We start from the raw sequence: 26,426 nt of genomic DNA on the forward strand, positions 1-26,426 counted from the left end.
TCTGGTTTGCCTAGGACCAAGGCATACGATATTTATAGGCTAAAATTAGGACAATCCCAGTATAATTGCAACAGTTAGTCACCCTAACAGTTACATGTTTGGATAGTGACTGAGCTGTCTATTTATGATTCATACAGCAGTGCCTTGAACTGGGCGGAGAAGAGGTCTTGTTAGCACAAATATAGAACTGATATTTGTAGTATCTAGACTTCCATTAAGGGAGTAAGGTTACATTATCATTTTCCTCAGCCATATCATAGTGTTAAACTTTGAGGTAATTAAAATTCTCAGGCATGGGACTGGAGAAATGGCTCCGTGGTTGAAAGCACTGACTGTGCTCTTCCAGAGGACCCTGGTTCAATTCCCAGCACCCACATGGCAGCTCACAACTGTCTGTAATTCCAATTCCAGGGGACCAACACCTATGGCAAAACATCAATGTGCATAAAAAAAGAAACTCTCAGACATATTTTTTCATGAACTAGGGTTTAGACATGATTCCTCTTTCCTTCCTTCATACTAGTAATTTTTTAATTTTATTTTTATTTTTATTTTATGTGCATTGGTGTTTGTCCTGCATGTATGTCTGTATAAGGGTGTCAGATTCCCTGGAACTGGAATTGCAGACAGTTTTGAGCTCCCATAGAGTGCTAGGAACTGAACCTGGGTCCTCTGTAAACAAGCAGCCAGTGCTCTTAACTGCTGAGCCATCTCTCCAGGAGCCTACAAGTCATTTTTTACCTTAGAGACTTGAGCTCCATCCAAGTTCATGCTGCTTCTGTTTCTATTTTCTTCTACTGAAATATGTCCTTGACTTTGGGAGACTTAATAACGTCTTAGTCCTGGACCTCCCATGGTCTTTTGCATGCTAATAAAGGGCAGGAAAGAGTTCTCATTCTCCAGACTGTATCCACTTCCACTAATCTCTCTTCAGCCCCAGTTGCACCTCTTAAGTGGAAGATGTAGTTTTCTTTATGGACTTTTTACATTTATGGTTTTTGTTTGTTTGTTTGTTTGTTTTTTCGAGACAGGGTTTCTCTGTGGCTTTGGAGCTTGTCCTGGCAATCGCTCTGTAGACCAGGCTGGCCTCGAACTCATCTGTGGTTCAGAGATGTCTGTAGGACTGGCTGAACCCTTCCAAAGGCCCACCTGTGGTTCAGAGATGTCTGTAGGACTGGCTGAACCCTCCATTGCAACCTTTCCCTCTCTGCATTCATTTCTTTACTCCTTTATGAATTTTGTTCCTAGAAGCCCCCAACAATCTATTACTGCCATGTGAATCTCAGCTGCTCTTTCCCAAAGAACACTAGGAAGAATTCTAAGATGGCTCCTATGATCTCTTCATTCTACCATCCATTTGTTTGTATAACTCTCACCTCTTAAATGTGAGCTGAATCTGTCAGTTGCTTGTATCCAACAGAATATATCAAAAGCAATGCCATATCATTTCACTGATTAGATGACCATGTAGCCCGAGGTCTCCATCTTGTTAGTATGTACTAGGGAACCTCCCTTGCCAGCTTTGAAGTAAACCACCATTTTATGAAAGTGAAAGACCCCCGGAGGCTCAGGCCCCCAGGATCTCGTCCCAGGACCTTGGACACCCTAATCACCATGCAGAGGCGAAAGCTTGATGCAAACAGCATGAGGCTTTATTGTAGTTGTTTAACGAGCTAACCCCATGTTAGCTCCGGCCTTTCATCCACCCACCATGGTGGACGGCTAGGAAAGATGGCAAGAAGCCACTGCATAGAGATCTTATAGGGCAGCGTCAGTGTCTAGGGGTATGCACAGGCTCAGGATTGGTGTGCCTCCAGGCTTGCCCTGTGTTGATTGGTCAACTGGTTGTTATGGCCCGTAGGCCCTCCCAGGGCGATTGCTATGCTCTGCATGGTCATTGCTATGCACTTGTCCGTAAAGCACACCCAAAGCCATAAAGCATAGCACCACCAGCTAACTTCTGATTGGTTCCTTACCTCGAGGCAGGCATCTGACCTCCTAGTGACCAAGGCAAGGTCAGGCAAGCAGGTGCTAGGCTGTTATGGGTGCTGAAATGGGCAGCTGGTCCCTTCAAAAGGTTCTATGGAGAGGGGCACATAGCATGTGTTAATCTCACCAGACAAGAATAGGATCACTACCACAATTTAAAGCCACATTTGAAGCAAGCTTTAATTAAATACTGGCCAGGAAGATGTATTCTGACCAGATCCACTCCTGGGTTCCCAGGAAATGGCCACAAGTCACATCTTGCAGAGGCTTAAAAAGGCAACCTCACAAAACCACCCTATTTCCCATCATGTCCAATCAGGGGCTCAGACTGACCTTAACTTTCTGAATGATTTTATTATGGAAGTTAGTTTTTTGTTATTGTTGTTGGTGGTGGTGGTGGTGGTGGTGGTGGTGGTTTTTTGAGACAGGGTTTCTCTGTGTAACAGTCATGGCTGTCCTGGAACTCATTCTGTAGACAAGGCTCTCCTCGAACTTACAGAGATACACCTGCTTCTGCCTCTGCCTCTGCCTCTGCCTCTGGAGTGCTGGTATTAAAGGCATGTGCCACCACTGCCCTGATGAAAGTTAGTTTTTGTTTTTGTTTTCTTTTAATGTTCATTGGTGTTTTGCCTGCATGTGCGTCAGAAGTCCTGGAACTGGAGTTACAGACAGTTGTGAGATGCCATGTGGGTGCTGGGAATCAAACCCAGGCTCTCTGGAAAAGCAGTCAGTGCTCTCAATTGCTAAGCCATCTCTCCAGCCCAGCAAGTTAGTTTTTAATAGAACTCTTTTATACCTTACCAATATAATACAGTGACTTTTTTAGCCAGCAGGTAACTCTGACATAGGGAGTTACTTCAGATCCCTAAACTTCTTGAAGTACTCTCACTTGGGTGCTAAATCACATGGCATTAGTGTCATTCCTTTGTAGCTTTATCCCTGTCCTTTAGTTTAGCAGTGCTTGTAACTCAGGTCCCCTTTCACAAGCAACCTGAGCCTTCCCTAAGGACAAAGAGGGCCACTCAGGCCTTTTAATCCCCACTCCCTCCTTTATCTGATTCAAGCAAGAGGTCAAAAGGAAAGAGAGATAAAATTTCAGAGGTAAAAAGGCTCTGGCTTTTTTGTTCCCTGGGAGGCATCTTTTTTGCCAATTAATTTATTAACAAGCCCCAAGAGTTGTCTTGGAAATAGATTGCTGTCTCCATGGACATGTGAGCAATGGGAAAAGAAGCAACAGAAAATTCACACAGTCAGCTGCATAGACATAGAGAAAACAAGGAAACTGAATGCCCAAGAGCTCCAGCAAGCAGTAAATATCACTGAGCACAGGGAACTCTCCCAAGTGGAAAAGCAAAGAGTCAAAGGCACATGAACCTGGAATGTCCTAACAGCAGTGGTTCACTGCAAATTCCTGAAGAGGAAGGTTTATGCTAGTGTTTAGATTGGAATCCTTAGCACCACCATAACAGAGACCATTTTCTCTTCTTCACTAAGGTGTAGAACACCTAACTTTAGGTCAAGCCATAGCCATCCAGCGAGAGGAGATGTTTCCTTATTCCTCTTGTAGCTTCAAGTGCCCATGTGGTCAAATTCTAGACATGCTGGATTGTTTGGTAATGTAATCCCGCTACGAAACTTATGCTTTCTTCTGGCCTTTACTCTCTTTGAATGGCTGGAAGATGGCAAAATCTACTAAAACCATCTTGGACTCCTTAACCAGTCCTGGGCCACTCACCTGTACACTATTAACACGACGGAGAAATAAACGTCTACTACCTTTAAACTACTTGTGTGAAATCTTGAGTGTTTGTTGCAGTATCTGTCTTATCCCTAATAATACTATGTTGAACTAACCTTGAAAAACACACCACACACACACACACACACACATGTGTGGGAGGGGAATCAAAACACAAGAAGACAGAGAAATGGGAGATAATAGAAAATCCATTGGGCCTGGTAATGGTGACACATGTCTTTAATCCCAGCACTCAGGGGGACAGAGGCAGGTGGCCTACAAAGCAAGTTCTAGGACACCCAGGACTGTTACACAGAGAAAACTTGTCTCAAATTGCCCACCCCTGCAAAAAGAGTAGAGAGAAAGCCCATTGGGCCATTAGTAGACTAGATGGGTAAATATGGGTTTCTTTTAAAAATCAGCAGTGCTGGGTCAACTGTGTAATTACATACTGAAATAACTTTTTGGTTATTTTCATTTCTCCATAATTCTGAGGATGGGACCCAGGGCCCCATATATTCCAGGCAAGTGCTAGACCACTGAGCTAGACCTCTAGCCTAGAAAGATAAAGTTTAATACCTTTTTCACACATACAGCAGGTAAAATTCTAAATGTACAAGGATTTTTAAGTGGTTCCCTCTTCCCAGATGACTCTGGCTTGTGTCAATTCGGCAAAACCTAACCAATGCAAGATCTGTAATGCTCGGGGATTTTTCTTTCTTTTTGTTGTTGTTGTTATACACAATGAGAAAATACTTATGCCTTAATCTATAAAATGCAGATATATTTTACAATAAGTTCCCAGAAATGGAACTGCCGTATGGAAAGGGAAAACCTTTTTTTCCAAAATTGTCCTCTGGCACACATACACACAAATAAATAAAACTTAAAAATAAAGTAAAACAGATTTTTTTAAAAAATAGGTTTATTTATTTTACTTTATGTGAATATATGTGCATCAGATGGCTTGCCTGTCAGATTCCCTCAAACTGGGGTTACAGACGGTTGTGAACCACCATGTGGGTGCTGGGAATTGAACCCAGGTCCTCTTCAAGAGCAACAAGTGCTTTTAACTGCTGAGCCACCTCTCCAGCCCTTAAAACAGATTTTAACACTTTTTGTTTGTTTGTTTTTTGACACAGAGTTTCTCTGTGTATCCCTGGCTGTCCTGGAACTCACTCTGTAGACCAGGTTGGCTTCAAACTCACAGAGATTCCTCTGTCTCTGTCTCCTGAGTGCTGGCATTAAAGGTGAGCGCTATCACTGCCTGACTTACAGTTTTGCTGTTTATTGGTTAATTTTGTTCTTTGATAATTTCATATGTGTACATAGTGCAACCCACTCTGATTTCTTCCTACCCCTATCAACAACCACACACCCAAGCAGTCCCTTTCTCAGATTTATTACTTTTGGTTTGGTTTTGTGACCCCCCTTTAGTTTAGCTGTCCATCTTTGTGACCATTGGGACCTAGTGAGGTCACAACAGAAGACAATGACTCCCCTTCTCTCTATCAGGAAACATTTAAGCAGTGAGGAGTAAGACTCCCTGAGTGCCTCCTCCATCCATGTCTGAACGTTGATGGTCCATTCTTTTTGCCTTTTAGTATTCTTCATAGTGAAATAAAACATGATTTCCATCTCACATTCAAATAGAAGTAAAGTAAAACATGAAAACTAATACCTAATGTACTGCCCAACCTCAAAAAATCATAAAAATCACCAGTCATAGTGGCACACGCCTTTGATCCCAGCACTCAGGATCAAAGGCAGAGGCAGGAGGACCTCTGAATTCAATGCCAGTCTGGTCTACAGAGCGAGTTCCAGGACAGCCAGGGCCGTTACACAGAGAAACCCTGTCTTGGAAAAAATATTATAGAATAATACATATCCGTCATACAAAAATTGAGAAACACGATGAGTAAAAAAGAAAAACAAAACAACTGACTTCCAGTTTCAACCTGCAAAGACAACCATCATCATTAACATTTTTGGTATATTTTCTGTCCTTAAGGTGATTGTTTAAGATGTGTAGCCCAGGCTGGGCTTAAACTTGTTTAATGGAAAAGAATGAACTTGAACTCTCTATCTTCCCTCCTCCACCCCCAATTACAGGTATCACCACACCCAGCTTTTAAGGGATTTTCTTTGTGTTGTGTGTGTGTGTGGTGTGTTTATGTAGCATACATGTGAGTGTGCAAGTACATGCAGAGGCTGCAGCAAGAAGTTGGATGTCTTCTCTATTGCTGTCTGCCTTCCTATCTTTACATATGGTATCTTATTGATTGGGAAGTCCAACTCTTGGGCTAGATTGGGAGGCCAGCAAGTTCCTGGAATACACCTGTTTATGGCCCAGGATAGGGATTATAGACCTGCTTTTTCCCTGGCCTGTCGGGATTTGAACTCAAGTCCCCATGCTTACAGAGCAATCACTCATAGCCACAAGCTATTGTCCCAGCTCCCTCCTTCAGTATTTTCCCCAAATTAGTTATCTTTCTCTGTGTGTCTATCTCTGCCCTTCTCTCTCTCTCTTCTCTCTCTCTCTCTCTCTCTCTCTCTCTCTCTCTCTCTCTTTCTCTCCCTGCTCACACACAAATTACACACATCATTAGAGGAAAACTTTAAAAATAAAGCTGTAAAAAGATCAAACCACCCAAAGTTTTACCACGCAATGATCATCATTGCTAATATTCTGGGGTGTGCCTTTATAAAAGTGTAATTTCGTGTCTAGACATATAAATGTATGTATATGAACATGAGAGTTTCCTTGACATTATTTTATAAGTTGATATCTTTTCAACTTACAATGTGCTTCTTTCCACTTTGATAATTATATACATTTATATTCTCATTGACGAGGCCTATATAGCAACCCACTCTATGGATATATTATAAATTATTTTATCAATGTATTTCCATAACATTATTATGATCTCCAAGTTTTCACCATTAAAAAAATACTTCAAGGAATAGCTTTAGGGCTCTAACCCTAACCCTAACCTGGGCAATCAGACCCCAGCACCGTCACTGGGCAGCTCACAAATGCTTTTAACTCCAGCTCCAAGGGTTCTGACGTCCTCTTCTGGCCTCATTAGGCACCAGCAATACACTCTCACAGGCACATTTACAAAGGGACTCTCAAGGTGCAGCTGCACTCCCGCCTTCCCACCCTACCCCCACCCCACCCCACCCCCGTTGGTAGCTAGCTTCTCTTGAAAAGTTGATGCTACACACCCTCCTTCCCTGCCCTATCCTCAAATCTAAACTCAGCACCCTGTGTGCCATCAGCTCAGCATACACTCTCTAACACGTCAGTCCTATCTATTAATTACTAACAATAGAGTGGATGAAGTTGGGGAGATGGCTCAGTGTGCAAAACGCTTATTCTGCATACTTGAGGACCTGAGTTTAATCCCCAGCACTCACGTGAAAGCCGAGTGTGGCAACCAGCACCTATAACCTCAGCCAATCAATGAACTTCAGAGTCAGTGAGACACCCTGTCTCAAAACACAAGGTGGAGAGCGATCCAGGCCTCTGGCACACACACACACACACACACACACACACACACACACACACACACACACACACACACACAATTTGGGATGTCTGGTGTTTAAAACTGTGAAGAATAAGTTTGTGTTGCTTTAAGTCCCCACATTTGTAGTAATCCGTTATAGTGGTCGTTGTAATCCAGGCAAACCTGGCCCCACCTCTTTTTCCTGCTATTTCTCTGGAAGGCAGACAAGACCTTTCCTATCTCCCCACCTCTTCTGTCCTGTATTTGTCTCTGTGTCTCTTTACCTTTTTATCTTATTTTCTTACCTCCCCCTCAATAAAACTTTCAATATGAGTCACCTTTACAGGTCTCTGTTTCGCCATCCTCCCGCCATCCATCACCCACCGACGGACCTTGATCCTCACAGTCCTAGCACCGCACCGGGACCTGTCACTTGCGGTTCCAGCCCGCTACGCTTTATTCCTAACGGTGGTCACAAGAAATTGACACACTGTGTTACCTGTTCTATCTGGTAGCAGTGGAATGCTTAGGCCACTCATTAGCAAAGAACAATGGGGCCGACAGGATGTGGGGTGGGGGTGGGGGGCAGTTCTCCCTCAGTTCCTGCTCCTGCATTGGTTGACTGGTTATTCCTCAGATGACCACCAGGTGGAGGCACTGCACAGGAAATGGAGAGAAACCTACTTCTAGATCATGTTCTCCCTCTACTTTCTTTTCTTGAGGCTGCTCTCCCTCTAATTCGCTTTGTAGCTGAGAACGACCTTGAATTCCTGATACTCTTGCCTCCGCTTTCCAAATTCTGGGATTACAGGTGTGTATTACCATACCCGGATCCCTCTCCCCCTTTAAATAGCTTATTCATTTTTCACCCTTCCTACCCATAAAACCAGAATCCTCTTCCCCAAAGCAGCATGTTTGGCCCTTGTACAGCTTCAGGATGCTGATAATATAGGTTCTAGAAATTAGATTGGGCATTTCTTTCTCCCTCCTTATTTTTCCTCCTGTCTCCTTTTATTACAACATCTCGTGTATACCAGGCTAGCCTAGAACTCAGTATGTGGTACAGTAGTATGCAACTCCCAATCCTCTGGACTGCACCTCTGGAGTGCTGAGATTAAAGACATATACACAACCACCCCCAGTTTATGTGGTGCTGAGGTTCAATCTTGAGATTGCATCCCTGTTAAGACAGAATTCCTCTAACTGAGCTACCTTCCCAATCCCCACATTTGGTGTCTCAAGGACTGAAAAGATTTATTTTTTAGACAAGGTCATGCTGTGTTGCTCAGGTTTGCTGAGAGCTCAATCTTCCTGCCTTAGCTTCTCAAATATCTAGGACTACAGGTACATGTCACTGTGCCCTGCTGAAGGTGTGTTAGTATTAACAAAGCTTTTGATGCTGGAAAATTGCAACCTTTGATCTGGATCTGTTGGTATTTGCTGAAAGCTGCAGGATCAGTAGTTGAAGTAGTTTAGCCACATAATAAGTTCAAAGTCAGCCTTGCATACCTGAGATCCTGTATCAAAAATTAAGCACACACACAAAAATCTCCCTAATTTAGCTTGAAGATCCCCTATTTTATTATTTTTGACAACCAGAATGAACATTATTTTGGGACAAATAAATAAATTTTCCTTCAGGAATTTGATGTGTCATTATGGATTTGCATATAGCCATGTATCTTCACTAAATCCCAATGTTATAGCATAACTCTTAAAATAATCTGTTACAATCATAATGTGTTTGGATTTCTGGGCGTTGGTGGTGCATGCCTTTAATCCCAGCATTTGGGAGGCAGAGGCAGGCGGATCTCTGTGAGTTTGAGACCAGCCTGGTCTCCAGAGTGAGTGCCAGGATAGGCTCCAAAGCTACACAGAGAAACCCTGTCTTGAAAACCCCCCCAAAATTGTTTGGATTTCACTGTACTTATGTTATTCTTAGGTTTATAAATAGTGGCCTTTGAAAATAAAGCAATATATGGTCCTGAAAAATGGCTCAGTCATAAAGGTGCTTATTTCCAAGCCTGACAATCTGAGTGTGAATCCCTAGGGCCCACACAGTACAAGGAGAGAACCGGCTCCAGAAGTTGTCTTCTGACCACCACACACTCATGAGCCATGCTCTACTGTTACACACACACACACACACACACACACACACAAAATCTGATATAAATATATATCATTTTATATAAATAATCACTATTGACCTAACTTCATATTTATTGGTAGAATTATTAAAATGCAAGGAGGCACAGATGATTATACGTATGAATGTGTTTGTGAAATATTAATAAAATGTACAATGGTAAAATTACATTATTGTTACTGTTATTTTTAAATTAATTATTGTTGTATGTGCACATATGATGTGTGTGGGGGAAGGTGGCTTCAATGATAAGATCAGAGGACAAGTTCATGGAGTCGATTCTTTCCTTCCATCTTTACGTGGATTCCTGGGCTCAAACACAGGCTTGTTTGACAAGTACCTTTATCTACTGAGCCATGGCGCCAGGCCTGTTTCTGTTATTTTTTTAAGAGATATTACACAAAGAGAAATCCAAGGAATATGTAATGATTAAATGTTAATCACTGTGTCACCTAAGGGGAGTTAATTTTTGAAGATAGAAGAGCATTGCCAGGGTAACTGTCTAACCCACGGCACTCAAACTTGGCTGTGCCTGAGAATCTCATGGGAATTTGCTGACAAGCAGATTCAGGTTCAGTAGGTCTGAAATTTTGTATTTCTAAAAAGCTTCCAGGGTGTATACTCGTGCTTTGGGTTTGTGTAACAGTGTGAATAGAGAGCAATCATGTTGACTCTGCCTCTTGGTTTGGTTTGGTTGAAACAGGCTTTCCCTATATAGTATATGTTTGATTCAAATTGATGATCCTCCTGATCAGGCCTGGCTCCATCTTTTAAACCATTACCAATCATATTATTAATAGAATAAATGTGGTCACAAGAAAATACCATAACAGGGCCCCAGACCTTAACACAACTGACTCCATAATGGGAGTACAATTCAGGCCATAAAACTCAACACATAGATAGGACCACCTGCCAAAATAAAAAAACAAAAACCTAATCCATCAAAGTCCATAGTTCCGGAAAAGTCTCTTAATGTACTAAGCTTGCTTTTTGGCTTCTGTAGTTCCACTTTTTGCTAACTGTTCTTGTAAACTGGAGTATGTCAACCCAAGACATAGTTTTTGTGCTTAAAAACTCACCCAGAGAGGCTTGGGACTGTGACTGTGCTGGGATCCCAAATACCAAATGTAGGTGTTGGCTGGCTAAAAAAAACTTTCTATTGGCTTAAACCCATGCCTGAGCAGTCTTCTCTGGTTAATACCCCATAACAATACATCATCAGTGAGGAAGTGGGGACATTACCCACTTTTCACAAATACAGAAATGGCACTGAAATTGTGATTTGGAAAAGCTTGAGAGCCATGCAGGTAGGCCTCAGATTCATTTCCCAATGGAGAATTTTTGGTCCTCCTTTCAGGGTACCTAGGGAAGATATCTCAGTTCTTCAAGATAAATTAAAGCTTAGCATATTTCTGTCTTTAGTAGCAGGAAGCTGTTTATTTTTATAGATTTTTTTCTATTATGATAGAACTCTTTCTACTTCAAACTTGTTAAAAGAGAAATTATATAATGATTTTCAAATCTCTTTTTTAAAAATGTTGCCCAATGCTTTCACTAAAAATTAAAAAATGATTGGAACTCTAGTAATTTAGTCTAGGAAATGAATTTTCTTGTGTCCTGGATAGCTACTTAATATTTGACACATAAGAACACACAATGCAAGTCCCCTTGATATTAATAAGTATGCCTTGAACTACAGCACCATCCCTTTCAAGCCACAAACAAAAGTGGCAACAGCACCGTTTTTTATCAGTGATGACAGCAAACAGTATTTGCTTCATTATATTCATCATCATCATCATGTGTAGGTGAGAGAGACAGATACAGAGGGAGAATTTGGAGAGTTGGTTCTCTTCTTCCATCTCTGTGAGGGCTCCAAGGATCAAACACAGGCCATCATATTTTTGAAGAAAATGCTCTTGCCTCCTGATCCATCTTGATTGTCCCATATTTCTTTTTTATTTTTAACACTCATTTATTTTATTTTATGTGTGGGTTTTACCTGAATAGTCTGTATACCATGTGCCTTCAGAGCCCAGAAGAGGAGGTCATACTCCCTAAAACTGGAGTTACAGATGGCTGTGAGCCACCATGTGGGTGCTGGGAAACAAACCCCTGTCCTCTGAAAAACGAGCAAGAAATCTTAACCATCTATCCGTTTCTCCAGCCCCTATTACTTCTTCTTTTTTGTTTTTATGTTTTGTTTTGTTTTTTTCGAGACAGGGTTTCTCTGTGTAGCTTTGGAGCCTATCCTGGCACTGCTCTTGAGACCAGGCTGGCCTAAAAATCACAGAGATCTGCCTGCCTCTGCCTCCCGAGTGCTGGGATTAAAGGCGTGCGCCACCAACGCCCGGCCTCAGCCCCTATTTCTTGTTTTATTTTATTTTATTTTGTTTTTTGGGTTTTCGAGATAGGGCCTCTCTGTGTAGCTTTGGTTGTCCTGGAACTCACTCGGTAGACCAGGCTGATCTTGAACTCACAGAGATCCTCTGCCTCTGCCTTCCGAGTGCTGGGACTAAAGGCATGAGCCACCACCTCCTGTTTTTTGTTTTTTTGGTGAGGGGTGGTTTGAGACAGGGTTTCTCTGTGGCTTTGGAGGCTGTCCTGGAATTAGCTGGCTTCAAACTCGCAGAGATCTGCCTGCTGGGATTAAAGGCGTGTGCCACCACCGCCCAGCCTGGCTTTTCTTTTTTTAAAGATTTATTTATTTATTATGTATACAGTGTTCTCCCTGCATGTATGCCTGCACCCCAGAAGAGGGCACAAGATCCCATTATAGATGGCTGTGAGCCACCACGTGGTTGCAGACAATTGAACTCAGGACCTCTGGAAGAACAGCTAGTGTTCTAAACCTCTGAGCCATCTGTCCAGCCCATCCCTACTTCTTTTTAAAGGCCAACCACAGTCCATTCCTCAGATTGCTTCAGAGATGCAGGATCATTTGATTGCAACAAGTATCCACCCCTTTACTGAAGTGGTTTTTAGATGCTTTGGGCAAATCCCCACTTCTTTTCTCTCTGGAGACTGATCTTGTCAGGGTAAAGCTGATAACAACAAGAAAGACCACCTTCATGGACATGTGACAGATGCCCTCACATAAGGGCCCAAAGCCCAAAGGTCCTTGTGCTTGGTTGACTGCTTTGTGATCTCTATTTTGAAATTCTGAACAACCTTGAATTCACTCTGTAGCCCAGACTGGTGTTGAACTCACAGAGATATGCCAGCCTCTGCTTCCAGAATGCTGAGTTTCAAGGCATGCACCTCCATGCCCAGCTATATTTCCAGTTTACACAGGGTGCTCCAATCTCTGAAGCACATTTAGTTTCCTAGAAAATGCCTATCTCATTCTCTCCAAAACGAAGTTAGTCTGAGTAGTTAATTATTTACTTTTTCTGTCAAGAAACCCTAGACCTCTATGTACCTAAGTACAGTTTCCTATTAGCCCTCAGTCACCATCGTCTTCACAGCATTGGAACCCTCATGTCACATAGTTCCAAGAACTCCTAGGTCATTGACCAGCATGCTGCCCAGTGATCTTAGTCTTTTTTTCTGTTATGTGAGATAAGTTATTTTCATTACGATAAATGTAGTATGCTAGTTGTGTTAGATCTTAGCCTGTGCTTTGATTTCCCTGCTGTGAAAGAATCAGTAAGAATGAGAAGACAACAGTGCTCTCCCCATCCAAGAAAATCTGTTATTATGCCTGCTGAGATTATTTGGATCCCACCTCTTTTCTGCCTGGCATGCAGGGAGGGCAGAGAAGAGAGCAACCACGGGGCGGAGGGAGCAAGCGTGCAGTTATCAGATCAGCCAGACAGGTGAAGATTGCCCAAGACTTGGAGAGGAACACAGTTTTGCACGTCCCTTCCATTACTCAAAAGCAACTCCACCCTCAGGAAGGTGACAGAACTTCAGGAAGGAATGGGTGTGGTGATTTCAGCAAAATTACACTGACTAGCATCGCCCAGAAGCAGCAGAGTCACAGGCTCCCAGGGTCTAGTTTGGACAGTGGACATATTATTAGTGATCAACATGGCTCAGAACTGTCCCCCATTTCTTCTTTGTGTATAAAAATACTGGGGACTAAATTGTGTATGGTGGTGCATGCCTGTAATCCTAGAAACTGTGAGGCCACAACAAGGTTTTGAGTTCCAGCCCAGCTTGAAGTATGTAGCAAGAACTTATTTCAAAAGGAGAAAAAAGACCAAAATCTTTGAGTAAGTAGTAGAAAGGAGTGGGTTTCATTAGGATACCACACGTGGACTAGGGCATATTGAAGTAGACACCTGTTGCCCCAGTTGAAAAAAAAAAAACTGTCTTAGAATCTTGTCGATAAGGGGGAAACTAGAAGTAAGGCAGCAACTTAGAAAAAAGCTTCTGTTTCTGGGAAAACAGTCTGAAATGGGAAGTGCTGTTCCCCTGTCACCTAATCTGACTTAGGTTCCTAAGGATTTTTTAGCACTTTTGTACAAAATACCTGCCAGTAAGACTTGGCGGCCCTTTTGTATAATGCCAGGGCCATGCCCCAGCTTAGACTTTAAAAACATGCATTTGGTAAGGGTTCAGAAACCTCAAAACAGAAAACCAGTCCATAGTCTAGTACTGGTGTTGAAAACAACAATGAATTATCTTTTTTTAAGCTAGAATCTGTGTTGCTTCCATTACAGTTTCTGAGGTCTGTAAATCAACTTTTCCTCCAACTCAGAGCACAAAAGCTTAGGAGAGTAATTGTATCGATGTATCAATTTAAGAGGGCTTGATGAATTAGCAGTGCAGGAAGAGTTGGAGAAGATATCACCCAGGATAGTTGGGCAACATAGACTTCATAGAAATGCCATTTTAAGACATCTTAAGATGGATTTGAGCCTGGCATTGGTGGTGCACGCCTTTAATCCCAGCACTCGGGAGGCAGAGGCAGGTAGATCTCTGCGAGTTTGGGACCAGCCTGGTTTACAGAGCAAGTTACAGGACAGCCAGGGCTACACAAAGATACCCCATCGAGAGAGAGAGAGAGAGAGAGAGAGAGAGAGAGAGAGAGAGAGAGAGAGAGAGAGAGAGAGAGAGAGAGAGATTAAAAACTCCAATAGTTGTGCGCGTCTGGGACATCAGTCAAAGACCAGAATCACTTAGGAGGCAACTCCTTTTCTTTTCCTTATCTTACTTTTTGTTTTTATGTGGTTGTTTGTTGTGTTGTCCTTTTTTCTTTTCTTCCTTTCTTTCTTTCTTTCTTTTTTTTTTTTTGGTTTTTTGAGACAGGGTTTCTCTGTGGCTTTGGAGGCTGTCCTGGAACTAGCTCTTGTAGACCAGGCTAGTCTAGAACTCAGAGAGATCCACCTGCCTCTGCCTCCTGAGTACTGGGACACCACCACCTGTCGTGTTGTCTTTGTTTTGTTATTTGTTTCTGTTGTTACGGGTTCTTAGCAGTACAGTGCTGTTATGGGACTCTACTCTGGGAAGAAATGAACAATTGTCTATTCACTAAAGACAGGCAACTGATCACAGGCCAAAGAATGGATACCACCAAAGCCCAACTTGGTGAATCAATGAGTTTTATTTACACAACATGAGTGAAGAGTTATTTATAGGACCAGAAATGACTCAAAAACAGCTGCATCACCAAAGCCCACCCAAGCTTGGAGGACATCTAACAAAAGCTGGAAACCTAGAGCAAACTGCACAACTTGCAGACAGCTTAACAGGATGGAGAGTGACTTCCAGGCAGCTAGGCTTGTCTGAGAGTATCTCTCAGCAGCTTCACTGCTTATAACTTGGGGATGGAGGGACCTAGTAACTGGTCAATATCAGGGACTTGGTGAAACTACTTTGAGTTATCTCCTGTCTTAACAAGCTTTCCTGCAGGATGGAACATCTCACTCTCCCTTTAGAACATCCTGTTGTTTTATCTCCATGTAAACATCCATCTTAGGAAGTGTCCCTCCAAGATGGAAGGTTTTAATCTTGGAGGAAACTGGTACACAACAAGTACAGTCTCTCTCGACAGGAACTGGTTTGGAAAAAAATACTTGCACAATTATCTCAGAGACACGCAAGACAGAGTTGCAGGTGACTGGTGTTCCACTCCTCTCCTTAATAAAACAGGAATTTCTTCCACCTATCCAGTCCCATCACCGTGGGACCCTGCTCCTGAAAGTTTTCCAAGCAGTTCTGTGCACTCTCCTGGCTGCCTGAAGAACACTATTCAAATGGTCTTAGGTCGTATAGCTGCAAGCAACTCCTGATGCCTTTGTCCCTTAAGAGTGGGTTCATTTAGTCAGACTGCGGTTACATGTATTTTGGGCAACATTACGCAGCCGGATTTGGGGTTGTAAGGCTTTCAGTCACTCAACAACAGTTAGATGTGCATCTTCTTTCGCCACAGTCTCATTGCCCAACGCATTTCTAATGCGAGCCCAGAAGAGTGGCTGCTGGTGAGCACTCTCTGGCCAGGTGATAAACGTCTGTCTGTTTATGAGTTTCCTGAGTCGGTGGTAGGTGGACAGCTTATAGTTAGGGATCTCTTCAAGGAAGATCAAGATAATGACATCCTTGTGCTCATAGAACATCTTCATGCTGGCCAACTGGACTTCCAGCTGGCACCATTCACTGTGCAGGTACTGGTTACTGACCACACACAAAGTTTTCCGACTTGTGTTGATTGCATTCTGGATGTTCTCGAAGATGTCAATGCCGGGCTCAAAGTCCCGTTGGTGAAGACAGAGCTTAAAGGTGGTCTGGCTGCCTTCTTCTAGGGCAGGAACAAGCTTTTTATATACCCACTTCTCATCAGCAGCTGAAAACGAGACAAATGCATCATACAAGAACTTCTTCTCTGTTTTATGCCATTTAGTGAAGTACCAAGCCCTACATATGTACAAACCATACCACAGAGACGAAATCATCTTGGCACTGAACCAAGAGAAGACCATGGTGGTGAGGACTGTACTGAAGGACAATAAGAAGTAGACTTTTCCCAAGTCAAAACTGCACATGGCATCATCAAAATCTATAAGCAAACTCTGGCTGTCTGGCTGCTGACAGGGGTAGCTTCGAAGGAAGGGGATGTGGACCTCCCCTGTGTTCATTGACCAGTTCTTGAACCACATATTGTCACAGTTGCACTGAAGTTTGTTCCCATAGACATCAAAAAACATCAGCGATTTCAGATTCTCCAGATGACTTTGATTGATGACCTTCAAGCTGTTGAATCTTAAAGATAAGACCTGTAGGCTCTGTAAGCTGGAGAACATGCCGGGAACCAAGGAATCTAAGTTGTTATTTTCAAGGCGCAGAACCTTTAGCCTTTTGAGTTTTTTGAATAAGGAAGCATTTAAATAGAGACTTCTGTCTCCACCTTTTGTTCCTGAGATATCCAACTTTGTGAGATTAATCAGAGGGTCAAATTGGTGGTGGTCCAGGAATACAGAGGGATTTTTTCCTAGGAGTAATTCCTGCAAGCTACTCAATCCTTGGAAAAAGTTGCTTGGAACAACCTGTAGCCCATTTTGTTGTCCTTCTAGGCTGAGCTGTTTCAAAGACTTGAGCTTCATAAATGGAGGATATTTAAGTGTCTTAGGGGTTTCATATTTGATCTTATTAAAACTGAGTTTCAAAACCTGCAGCTCTTCCAGGCCTGAGAAAAGGTGTTCATGAAAATATGACAAGCTATTGTACACCAGGTCAAGTTGTTGTAGGCAAGTGAGACCAGAAAATGCTCTTGGTCCCATAATTTCCAGGCGGTTGTGGGAGAGAATCAAAACCTTGAGTTTTTTCAGACATCGGAAGGTCCCACGGTTGAGAGTCCGGATGTTGTTGGATCCAAGATCTAAGAGCTCTAAATTTGGAAACTGAGCAAAGGAATACCTGTCGATTGTTACTATCCAGCACCCAGCTAAGTTGAGCTCCTTCAGTGAAAATAGCCCACTGAAGGCCAGGTTATTGAGTTCTGTGATGGGGTTTCTTGAGAGAAAGAGAGACTTTAAGCTCTTTAAGGGTGAAAATGCAAAATCTGGAAAGCTTTTAAACTTGTTGTTGCTCAGATCTAGGATAGTCAAGTTCTGCAGGGACCCCCAAGTCCTGTTGCTGATGAAGGAAAGCTGGCATTTGTTCAGATTCAGCCTTTGGAGACTTGGCAGACCATCAAACTCACTGTCATTGAGATGAACCAAGTCACTGTTTTGGCCCAGGTCAAGGAAAAAAAGTCTGGTACACTTCGCCAGATGTTTAATGCCCTCCGTGTTGGTGGCATTTTTCTGGAAAACCAGTGCCTCTAACATGGGTAGGTTTCTGAGGAGGTGACAAACAGTTTCCATATTTAAGTGACCATGTCTGAGCTCCTGGTTACTGAGGTCCATAATCCTTACATTCTGCAGGTGTTTGGCTGAAAGCGTCTCCAATTTCACTAATGTTCCACTCAGATTCAAGCTCTTCAGTTGGGGCAGAGTTTCCAGATACACATTATGAATGACTCCATGGCCATTCTGGGAAGCATCTAGAGTGGCTAGGTTAGGCAGTGACAAAGCAGAGAAGTTTAACTCCATTAGTTTGTTCCCCTGAAAACTCAGGTGGATCAGAGAAACCAATGACTTGGGGCTGTGGTCCAAGTAGACAATGTTGTTGTTAGTAAGATCAAGGTACTCCAGGCACCGAAGATGCTGGACTGCTTCAAGGATAACAGAAAAATTACTAATGTTGTTTCGAGATAGGTTCAAATATTTCAATTTGACAAGAGGAGCAAAGGCTTTTTTGTGAATATGGGTAATCGGATTGTGGCTTAGGAGCAAGGTCTCCAAGCTGGACAAGCCCTCAAAGGAGGTATTCACACTTTGAATCTTATTTTCCACTAAATTCAGAAGGGTCAAATTTTCAAGTCCCCTAAAGGCACCTTCATCAATCTTCCAAATTAAATTCCACTCTAGTCTCAAGTCCACCAGAGCAGGCAGGTTAGTGAAGCTCCGGGGAGGAAGGACTTGAATGTAGTTATGTGTCAGGTTGAGGTGAGTAGTATATCTAGGTATGTCACTAATGGCATCTGTCAAGTTGATGATCTTCTTCCGAATGCAGAAGACATGGTGAATATCAAATTCATACTGTGTGCACTTATTGAACCCATATGTCTCTACCAAAGACAGCAGAGAAAGCCCTGTTAACATGAGCAGGAGCTGTAGAGAAGGCACGGAGCTGCCCCAACTCATCTTGACTGCCACAGGCATTCAGGTTACAACAGGAAAAAAATTCCTTCACATATGCGATGCTCATGTTCAAAGGCATGGCCTTTACATACGGACTTTGCTGCAAAGAAAAACAGAGGTTTCTAGTTCAAATTTCTCTTCCCTAATAAGTATCTTATAGCTGCTTCAAAGAAACAAAAAAGATCAATCCCAGAATCGACTTTTTTCCCTGAGGTAAAGTTTGTCTGTGTAACAGGCCTTTCTGTCCAGGAACTCTATTTGTAGGCCAGGCTGGCCTCAAACTCACAGAGCTCTGCCTCATTCTGCCTCCTGTGTGCTGGGATTAAAGGTGTATGCCACCGCTGTCTGATTCAACACCAACTTTCAAAACACATTTCCTGAACACTCTGTTATCAAGAAAGGCTGCTGCTCTTTCTTTTTTTTTTTTTCAAGCAAAAATGTCAGCACACAGAGCCAAAAGAGGCAACATTGTGTGTCATTGAATTCATGCAAATCGGGAAGTCCTCCCCATCCTCCTCTTCCATCTGACAATAAAACACACCCCCTTGTCTTGTGGGCTGATAGCTGAAATGCCATCACTACTGAAGCATTGGATGGGTTGGGGGAACAGAATGTCATATGTGATGCACATCACTTCTGCCTCAATGTGAATAAGGTCATATGATTGATGATTTCACCACAATTTACATTTTATAGAGGGAGAGGTGAGTAGGTAAAGCTTTGTACTTAAGCTGAACTGAAGGATGAAAAGGAGGGGAGGGATGGGGACATTAGGCAGGATAAATGAAGGAACACTGAGATAACTTCATATAATTTGAGCAAGATGCCCTGACTAAGCCCTCTGATTGTAGGTGCCAGCTAGGAAGCCAGGGCAGACTATGGGGCCTCTAACAGTGGAGCCAATGTTTATTCTTAGAGCACAAATGGACTTTGGGAGCCCATTCCCTATGGATGAATACTATTGCAGCCCAGATACAGGAAGGAGGGCCTGGGCCCTCCCCCAAATGATGTGACAGGCTTTGATGATTCCCTCATGGAAGGCCTCATTATCCTTGGGGAGTGGGTGGGTGGTGGGTTGGGGGGTCAGTGGGGGGCATGGAAGGGTGAGGGAATTGGGGGATTGATATGTAAAATAAGATTGTTTCTAAAATAAAATTTAAAAAATACACCACAAAAAAGATTCCCTGACTAGTGAGGTTCAAGAACACAGTATCTGAGTATTTGTGATTCTGAGTATCTGTCTATATATTTGGTAGCTTTTCTTCCAGTGACGCGCCTGTTTATCACCATTCTTCATTTTCTTTCTTTTTTCACTTCTATAATTTAACATTGTCTATGAACTCCTTTGTTGACAAAACAAAAAACAAAAAACAAAAACAGTAATAATATAGTGTGGTAGCTAGTTTTAGTTGTCAACTGGAAATAATGTAGACTTGAGTGAGACAAGTCTCAGGGAAGGATTATCTAGATTGGATTAACCTGGGAGCATATCTGTAGGGGGTTGTCTTCACAACATTAACTGATAGGGAAAACCTAGCCTAAAAGTGGGTGGCACCGTTTCCTGGGGTTGGGCTCTGAATCCTCTAACACTAGGGAAAGCTAGCTGAGCAGTTGGCGTGCATTCATTCATTCTCTACTCTTGACTATGGTTGTAATGTGGCTGCTTCAAGTTCTTGCTGCCCACATTTCCCAGCAGTGATGGACTACATGTGAAAATAGGCTCTGTGAGATGGTGTTTTGTTTGGATCTCTGCAAACACCGGGACTGACAGATTAACAAACCATGTGAGGCAAGAAGGAAATCTGGTTCAGCATGACTTACCTGGTGCTGGTTCAAATTTCTAGAGTCTGTCACTAGGCAGTTTATTTTAGGAATATTCAAGCATAGCACAATTTTGGGGTAAAAGTTTTCTGATGATAATTTACTCAATCCTACATGTACAACAAAGCTTAAGATATGTTTTCATTGAAACTCTTTACAAAGTGCATATGGCCTCTTCCGTAAAGATCTGTTCTGTTGACTCCGACACAATGCTTAAGATAAGGTGTAGGGAGAATGACTGAGGTAAACATAAAAGTCTATGGGAGTCAGGATTGGCCTGGTCCTATGGATAGAACAGAGGTTACCTAGGTTGTTGTAAAGTACAAGTGACATCTCTCTATAAGAATGGGTTTATAGAGTGAGAAGTAATGTTCAAGTAAAGGTTTAGGGAGGAAGAGTCTAGGATAAACAAACATAATAGTCTTCAGGACTCAGGTGAGGCCTGGCTCTATAGATAGCACAGTTCACCAGGCTATTAACTACATCCATTCCCAGCCTTCTGGGTGGAAAACAGGTGAACAAGTCCTTGTTGAGGAGATGACCCTGTGTGTTTAACATTCCCAGTTTCCCTAGTGTTTATCTGTGAGCACAGAGACCTTTTGCCCGCTACTCTGTTTTCTGTGCTGTCTTCTAGAAGTGTTTAGGTCTTGTTATTTTGAGGACTCTGTTTCCAATTGTTTTCTAGTTTGATACAGCAAGGGTATCAAAATTTTGTTGGTGCTGGGCGGTGGTGGCATACACCTTGGTCCCAGCACTTGGGAGGCAGAGGCAAGCGGATCTCTTTGAGTTCGAGACCAACCTGGTCTACAAGAGCTAGTTCCAGGACAGCCTCCAAAGCCACAGAGAAACCCTGTCTCAAAAAAACAAAACAAAAAAATTTTGTTGGCATTGATCATAAGCATAACAAGCTGAATTCTCTTGTTTTTTTTTTTTTTTTTTTTTTGTTTTTTTTTTTTTTTTCGAGACAGGGTTTCTCTGTATTGCTTTGGAGGTTGTCCTGGAACTCTCTCTGTAGACCGGGCAGAACTCGAACTCACAGAGATCCACCTGCCTCTGCCTCCCAAGTGCTGGGATTAAAGGTGTGTGCCACCAAAGCCCGACTCTCTTATTTTTTTTTAAATATGAGTGTTTATTGTATTAGGGATTTTCATTAGTTTAGTTGGTTTTTGTTGTTTGTTTTTGGGTTTTTTTTTTCTGAGACAAGGTCTCACTATGTAGCTCTAGCCATCCTAGAACTCACTATGTAGACCAAGCTGGCCTCAAACTTGAACTCACAGAGATCTTCCTGCCTCTGCCTCCCAAGTTCTGGGATCAAATGTGTGCACTACTATAAACAGTGTAGTTTTATCTGTTAATGATTATGCCTTCAGCAAGTAATACCTTTCCTTTTTAGGTTCACTCATTTCTATGCCTTTCTTTTGTGTTGATTTCCTGAAAGTGATTGAAGCTTCTAATATTGTATTAAATTATAGTAGTGGTAGAGCATGTCTTCTTGTCAATGAGATGACATCTATAAGCTTCCTCTTAATTATTACTTGCCATAGTTCTTGATAATTGTCAAGTTGAGAACATTCCTTCCCATTCCTAAATTTTTAAGATTCTGTGTGTAGGGTAGTGGTGGCTGTTTCCATGGATCAGAGAAGGGTGCCAGATTCCTGGGATCACAGAGCAGGCACCACAACTGAGCTGAAGAAATTAACCCAATGATGTGGAGCAGAGGTTGTTGTAGTTGTTGAGAAAAGGTCCGGTTCTGGAGCCCAGGTCCAGGAACTCACTCTTAACCCAGGCTGCACTGTGGTAATCCTCCTGCTTCAGTCTTCTGAGTGATGCAATTAAAGGCTTGCACCACTATGCCCAGCTTTTAAGCTATTTTTATCTTTTAGGGTAACAAGAATGAAACAGAACAGAGAGGAGAGATTTTCTATAAAACTAAATGCAAGAGGAGAGATGGGGATAGAACCAGGTATTAGAGCACGAGGCTCTCCTAAACCAAGAGAACTTAACTTTCCTGGGCATGGAAATCCATGCATATAATGCCAGCACTCAGGAGTTGAGGCAGGATAACCACTTGCTGAGGAAACTAAGTCCCACCTGTGCAACTGAGAAAGAGGAAAGAAAGAAGAAGAAAGGAAGGAAAGAAGACAGGAAGGAAGGAAGGAAGGAAGGAAGGAAGGAAGGAAGGAAGGAAGGAAAAAGAAAGAAAGATGAAAAGAGCCGATAGGGCAAGGAAGGGGAGGAGAGGAAGGAGGAAAGGTGGAAGAAATGGAGAAGAAAGAGGAAGTAGTAAATCCATATTGCATAATGTGTCTGGAGGAAACTGGGTGGAGCAAGATGACATTGCTAGATAAATGTGCTCTTTGTTCTCAGAGATGACAAAAAGGACAGTGATACAAGCTCTCAACTCTACCAGAGTTTGCTACAGGAATATTGGAAATAAAGGAAACTAGCCATGAAGTAGTCTAAAGGCAAATATGAAAAATGTTCTAAACATGTAAATATCCTGTCCTTCAAGGGACAGATATGGCAGCATCATTAGTGAAGTTGTCCTGGGGCAGGGCTAGTAGAGGAGACAATGAGCAGACAGAGCAAAAGTCTGACCAGGAAGCTGAGGCCTGACAGCCACACAAAGAGAATTCTTAAAGGTGTGGAACCGGCTTTAGCAGGCTTGGCAGGTGGGATCCCAGAGCACTGAAGAGAGAAGCAGGGAACAAGCCAGGCTTCAAAGGCACTGCTCTTTCAGCTGAATTTTTAAAAATTACATTACGTTATTTAATTTAATTTAGTGTGTGTGCATGTGTGCGGGCATCTGTCTGTCTGTCTTTACATGAGTAGATGCAAACCAGCACAAAGCTACTGAAGAAATGCTAAAGCTTCACTTCTCTGAACACTTGGGGTTTGGCCTCCACTAGTCAAGTAGGGAGCAAAATAAGTATGTGAGAAATGGGGAAGAATGAACAAATATAGAACATATGAACTAGCTTACTCACAGGGGAAACAGAAAGGCGGGTGTTTTCTGTCTCAGCCCACAGATTCTATTCTTGATTCTGCTCAGTCCCTGTAAGCTTGCCAAGCTACCATTTCTGTGTCTTTGCTATGCACTGGCCTTTAGACAGCCACTCTTTTATGCTCCCCACAGAGACGCGACTACTTTTAGATGCAATAAGCTTCTAAACCTGCCTGCCAAATCCACACAGGAAAGGGAGGAGCTTGCTTCCCCAGTCTCCAGAGCCCAGCTAAGGAAAATTCAGCTCTGATGTGGAAGGCTCCCACTGCAGAAACTGCAAAACCAAGAGAACCTTTCTGAGAATGGTTCAAGCAAGGCTTTAAAACATATTCACTACAATGCTTGTAGAGGAGAAACTAAACCCATGATCTGTAACCACCTTGCAGGTGTTTGGGATCTGTTTCTCTTAAAGCCTCAGAATTTCCTCTCAGGTTAGGACATTTTCATTGAAGGGCAAAGAACCCCTGCTAGCTTGTTGTTCTTGCATTTTGTTGGTGTTATTTTGCATATGTTTTGTGTGTGGAGTGTATGTACTTGTTTGTGTGCCTGTGTGCACATGAGTGAGTTCTTGTGCACATGTACTTACGTGTGTGGGCTCACAGGTTGATCTCTGGTGTCTCTCTGAGTTTCAGGGACCCTCCTGCCTCTGTCCCCTCACTGTGCCCAATATTTCATGTAAGTTCTGAGGACCTGAACTCAGGACCTCACTGTTTGCTACCTCCCTATTCCCAGCATTCTTTTTATTTTAAAAAATGTTATTTTTATTTGTATGAGTGTTCTGCCTGCATGTATGTGTGTACCATATAAATGCCCGCAACAGGAGCTACAGAAGGTTGGGAGCTACAGTGTGGGTACTAGGAATTGAACTTGGGTCCTTTGGAAGAGTGGCCACTGCTCTTAACTGCTGAATCATCTGTATCCAGCACCCCAGCTTAGTTTTTTATTACATGTTTTTACATTGAGAAAATAGAGATTCTTGCCGGGCGTTGGTGGCGCCTGCCTTTAATCCCAGCACTAGGGAGGCAGAGGCAGGCAGATCTCTGTGAGTTCGAGGCCAGCCTGGTCTCCAGAGCGAGTGCCAGGATAGGCTCCAAAGCACACAGAGAAACCCTGTCTCGAAAAACCAAAAAAAAAAAAAAAAAAAAAAAAAAAAAAAAAAAAAAGAGAGAGATTCCATACAGCATTAGGGAAGAATACAAAGAAATGCCACTATATCGCGAACCTTGAACGTCCCTCAGAGGTTCATATAAGAAAGACTGAGTCCCCAGTTGTGGCACTGCAGGGGAGGTGTGTAGAGCCTAGCAGGAGGTTCTCAGTCCACTGGAGGCATGCCCTGGAAGAGACTAGTGGGACCCAGACCCCGTTGTCTTTCTCTTTCACCCCAGCCACAAAGGAAACAGCTTTGTTGCTCCATACATTCACTCCTGCAAGGGGCTGCCTGCCTCAGCACCGACAGATGAAGCACTGAAACCCCCTCAGCTGGATTACAGCAATGGGAATGGACTAACGCACATGTTTGTACATTTGGCCTGGTTTCCCTCTGTGTTATCATAACCAGGAGATCAACACTCATATAATCCCCCAATCTTACTCACCTCTCCTTGGTCATACTTGTAATTGCATGCATGAACTCAGCTCTATAAAATGTTATCAAATCCAGATATGTTTGTATATCTACCATCACATTCACGGTATAAAGTGGTTACAGCACCAGAAATAACTTCTAACTTGGTCTCTGCTTCTACAAGTTTGTAGCATTAAGAATGTTACACAAATGGAATCAGGCAACATATGATGCTCTCAGGTTAATTTTTTAAATTGCACATAATTCCTTAAAGATTGCTCCAGATTGTTCTCTTTTCATTTCTGTATAGGAATCCATGTGGTGGATATGCCACAGCTGGTTTACCCACATCAGCTGATGAACATCTGAGTTGTTTCTGCCTTTGGTTGTTATGACTGAAGTTGCAATGAACATTTATTTACATGTTTTTTTCCCAAAAAAATATGTCTTCATTTCCCAGACAGCAGTTAATGTACTTTCAAACTCTCAAATTCTATTGTTTAGATTTAGAATATATATCCTTTCACACTACTGAATGTAAAAGATTAATCTCTATTATCATCAACATACATAACCTTAAAAATACGTTTAAGACAAATGGGACACGTACATCACACACAGACACACACACACACACACACACACACACACACACACACACCCTCCCAAGGCTCAGGAACCATCCTGGAAGATGAATGTATAGATTAAAAGAGCCAGTGGTAGCCAGGCGTTGGTGGCACATGCTTTTAATCCCAGCACTCGGGAGGCAGAGGCAGGCAGATCTCTGTGAGTTCGAGGCCAGCTTGGTGGTCTTCAAAGAGAGTTCCAGGACAGGCTCCAAAACCTTCAGAAAAAAACCCTGTCTCGGGGAAAAAAAAGAACCAGTGGTTATGAAGGACCAGGGTGAAACATTGTCTTCTGGATATGACAGGACCACTGCATTCATAAACTCAGCAACTGTGACTGCCAGTATAAGACCTGCACAAGAGCAAACCAGTCAACACTCTAGCATGAATTCGAGGGGATATCTGAAGCTAGTCACAGCTGATGGCATCTGGGGAAGGGAGAGTCCATTTTCCTTAGTGGTGTGGGATATGACATTGGGAAAGAGTCCAGGGAGGCAGAATGGATCTGGGAGGAGTGGGGTGGAGATGATCAAAATGTGCTATATAAAATTATCAAAGAATTAATACAATATTATTTTTAAAAAGAATTAAATAAAATTAATGAAATTGTTTAGCATGCGGTTTGACATGATGTATGTTCTCAATGACTGTCAGTCCTTGCCAGGTAGGAACTGGAGCTCTAATAACATCCAGTATCCCTGCAAGACCAAGAAAGAAAGACAAGTTTCAGCTATTGAAGTATGTTCCAAAATGACCAAAACATCACGTTCATTGATAAGACTGTCAGCTTTTCAGGATCTGTTTGACCAGATGATTACTTCTAAGA

The 26,426-nt window shown here is 42.6% G+C and overlaps 1 protein-coding gene across 1 annotated transcript; it reads right to left on the reverse strand.

Moving 5' to 3' along the window:
- Positions 1–15,664: 15,664 nt before the first annotated feature.
- LOC100767676 (toll-like receptor 13) lies at positions 15,665–25,019 on the reverse strand. The gene is given in 4 exon segments (XM_035449727.1): positions 15,665–18,627; positions 18,629–18,685; positions 23,555–23,639; positions 25,006–25,019. Coding segments are annotated over 4 exon segments (3,048 nt in total). The 3' UTR covers positions 15,665–15,735.
- Positions 25,020–26,426: the final 1,407 nt, after the last annotated feature.

This window comes from Cricetulus griseus, chromosome X (assembly GCF_003668045.3).
Source record: "Cricetulus griseus strain 17A/GY chromosome X, alternate assembly CriGri-PICRH-1.0, whole genome shotgun sequence".
Lineage (NCBI taxonomy): Eukaryota > Metazoa > Chordata > Mammalia > Rodentia > Cricetidae > Cricetulus > Cricetulus griseus.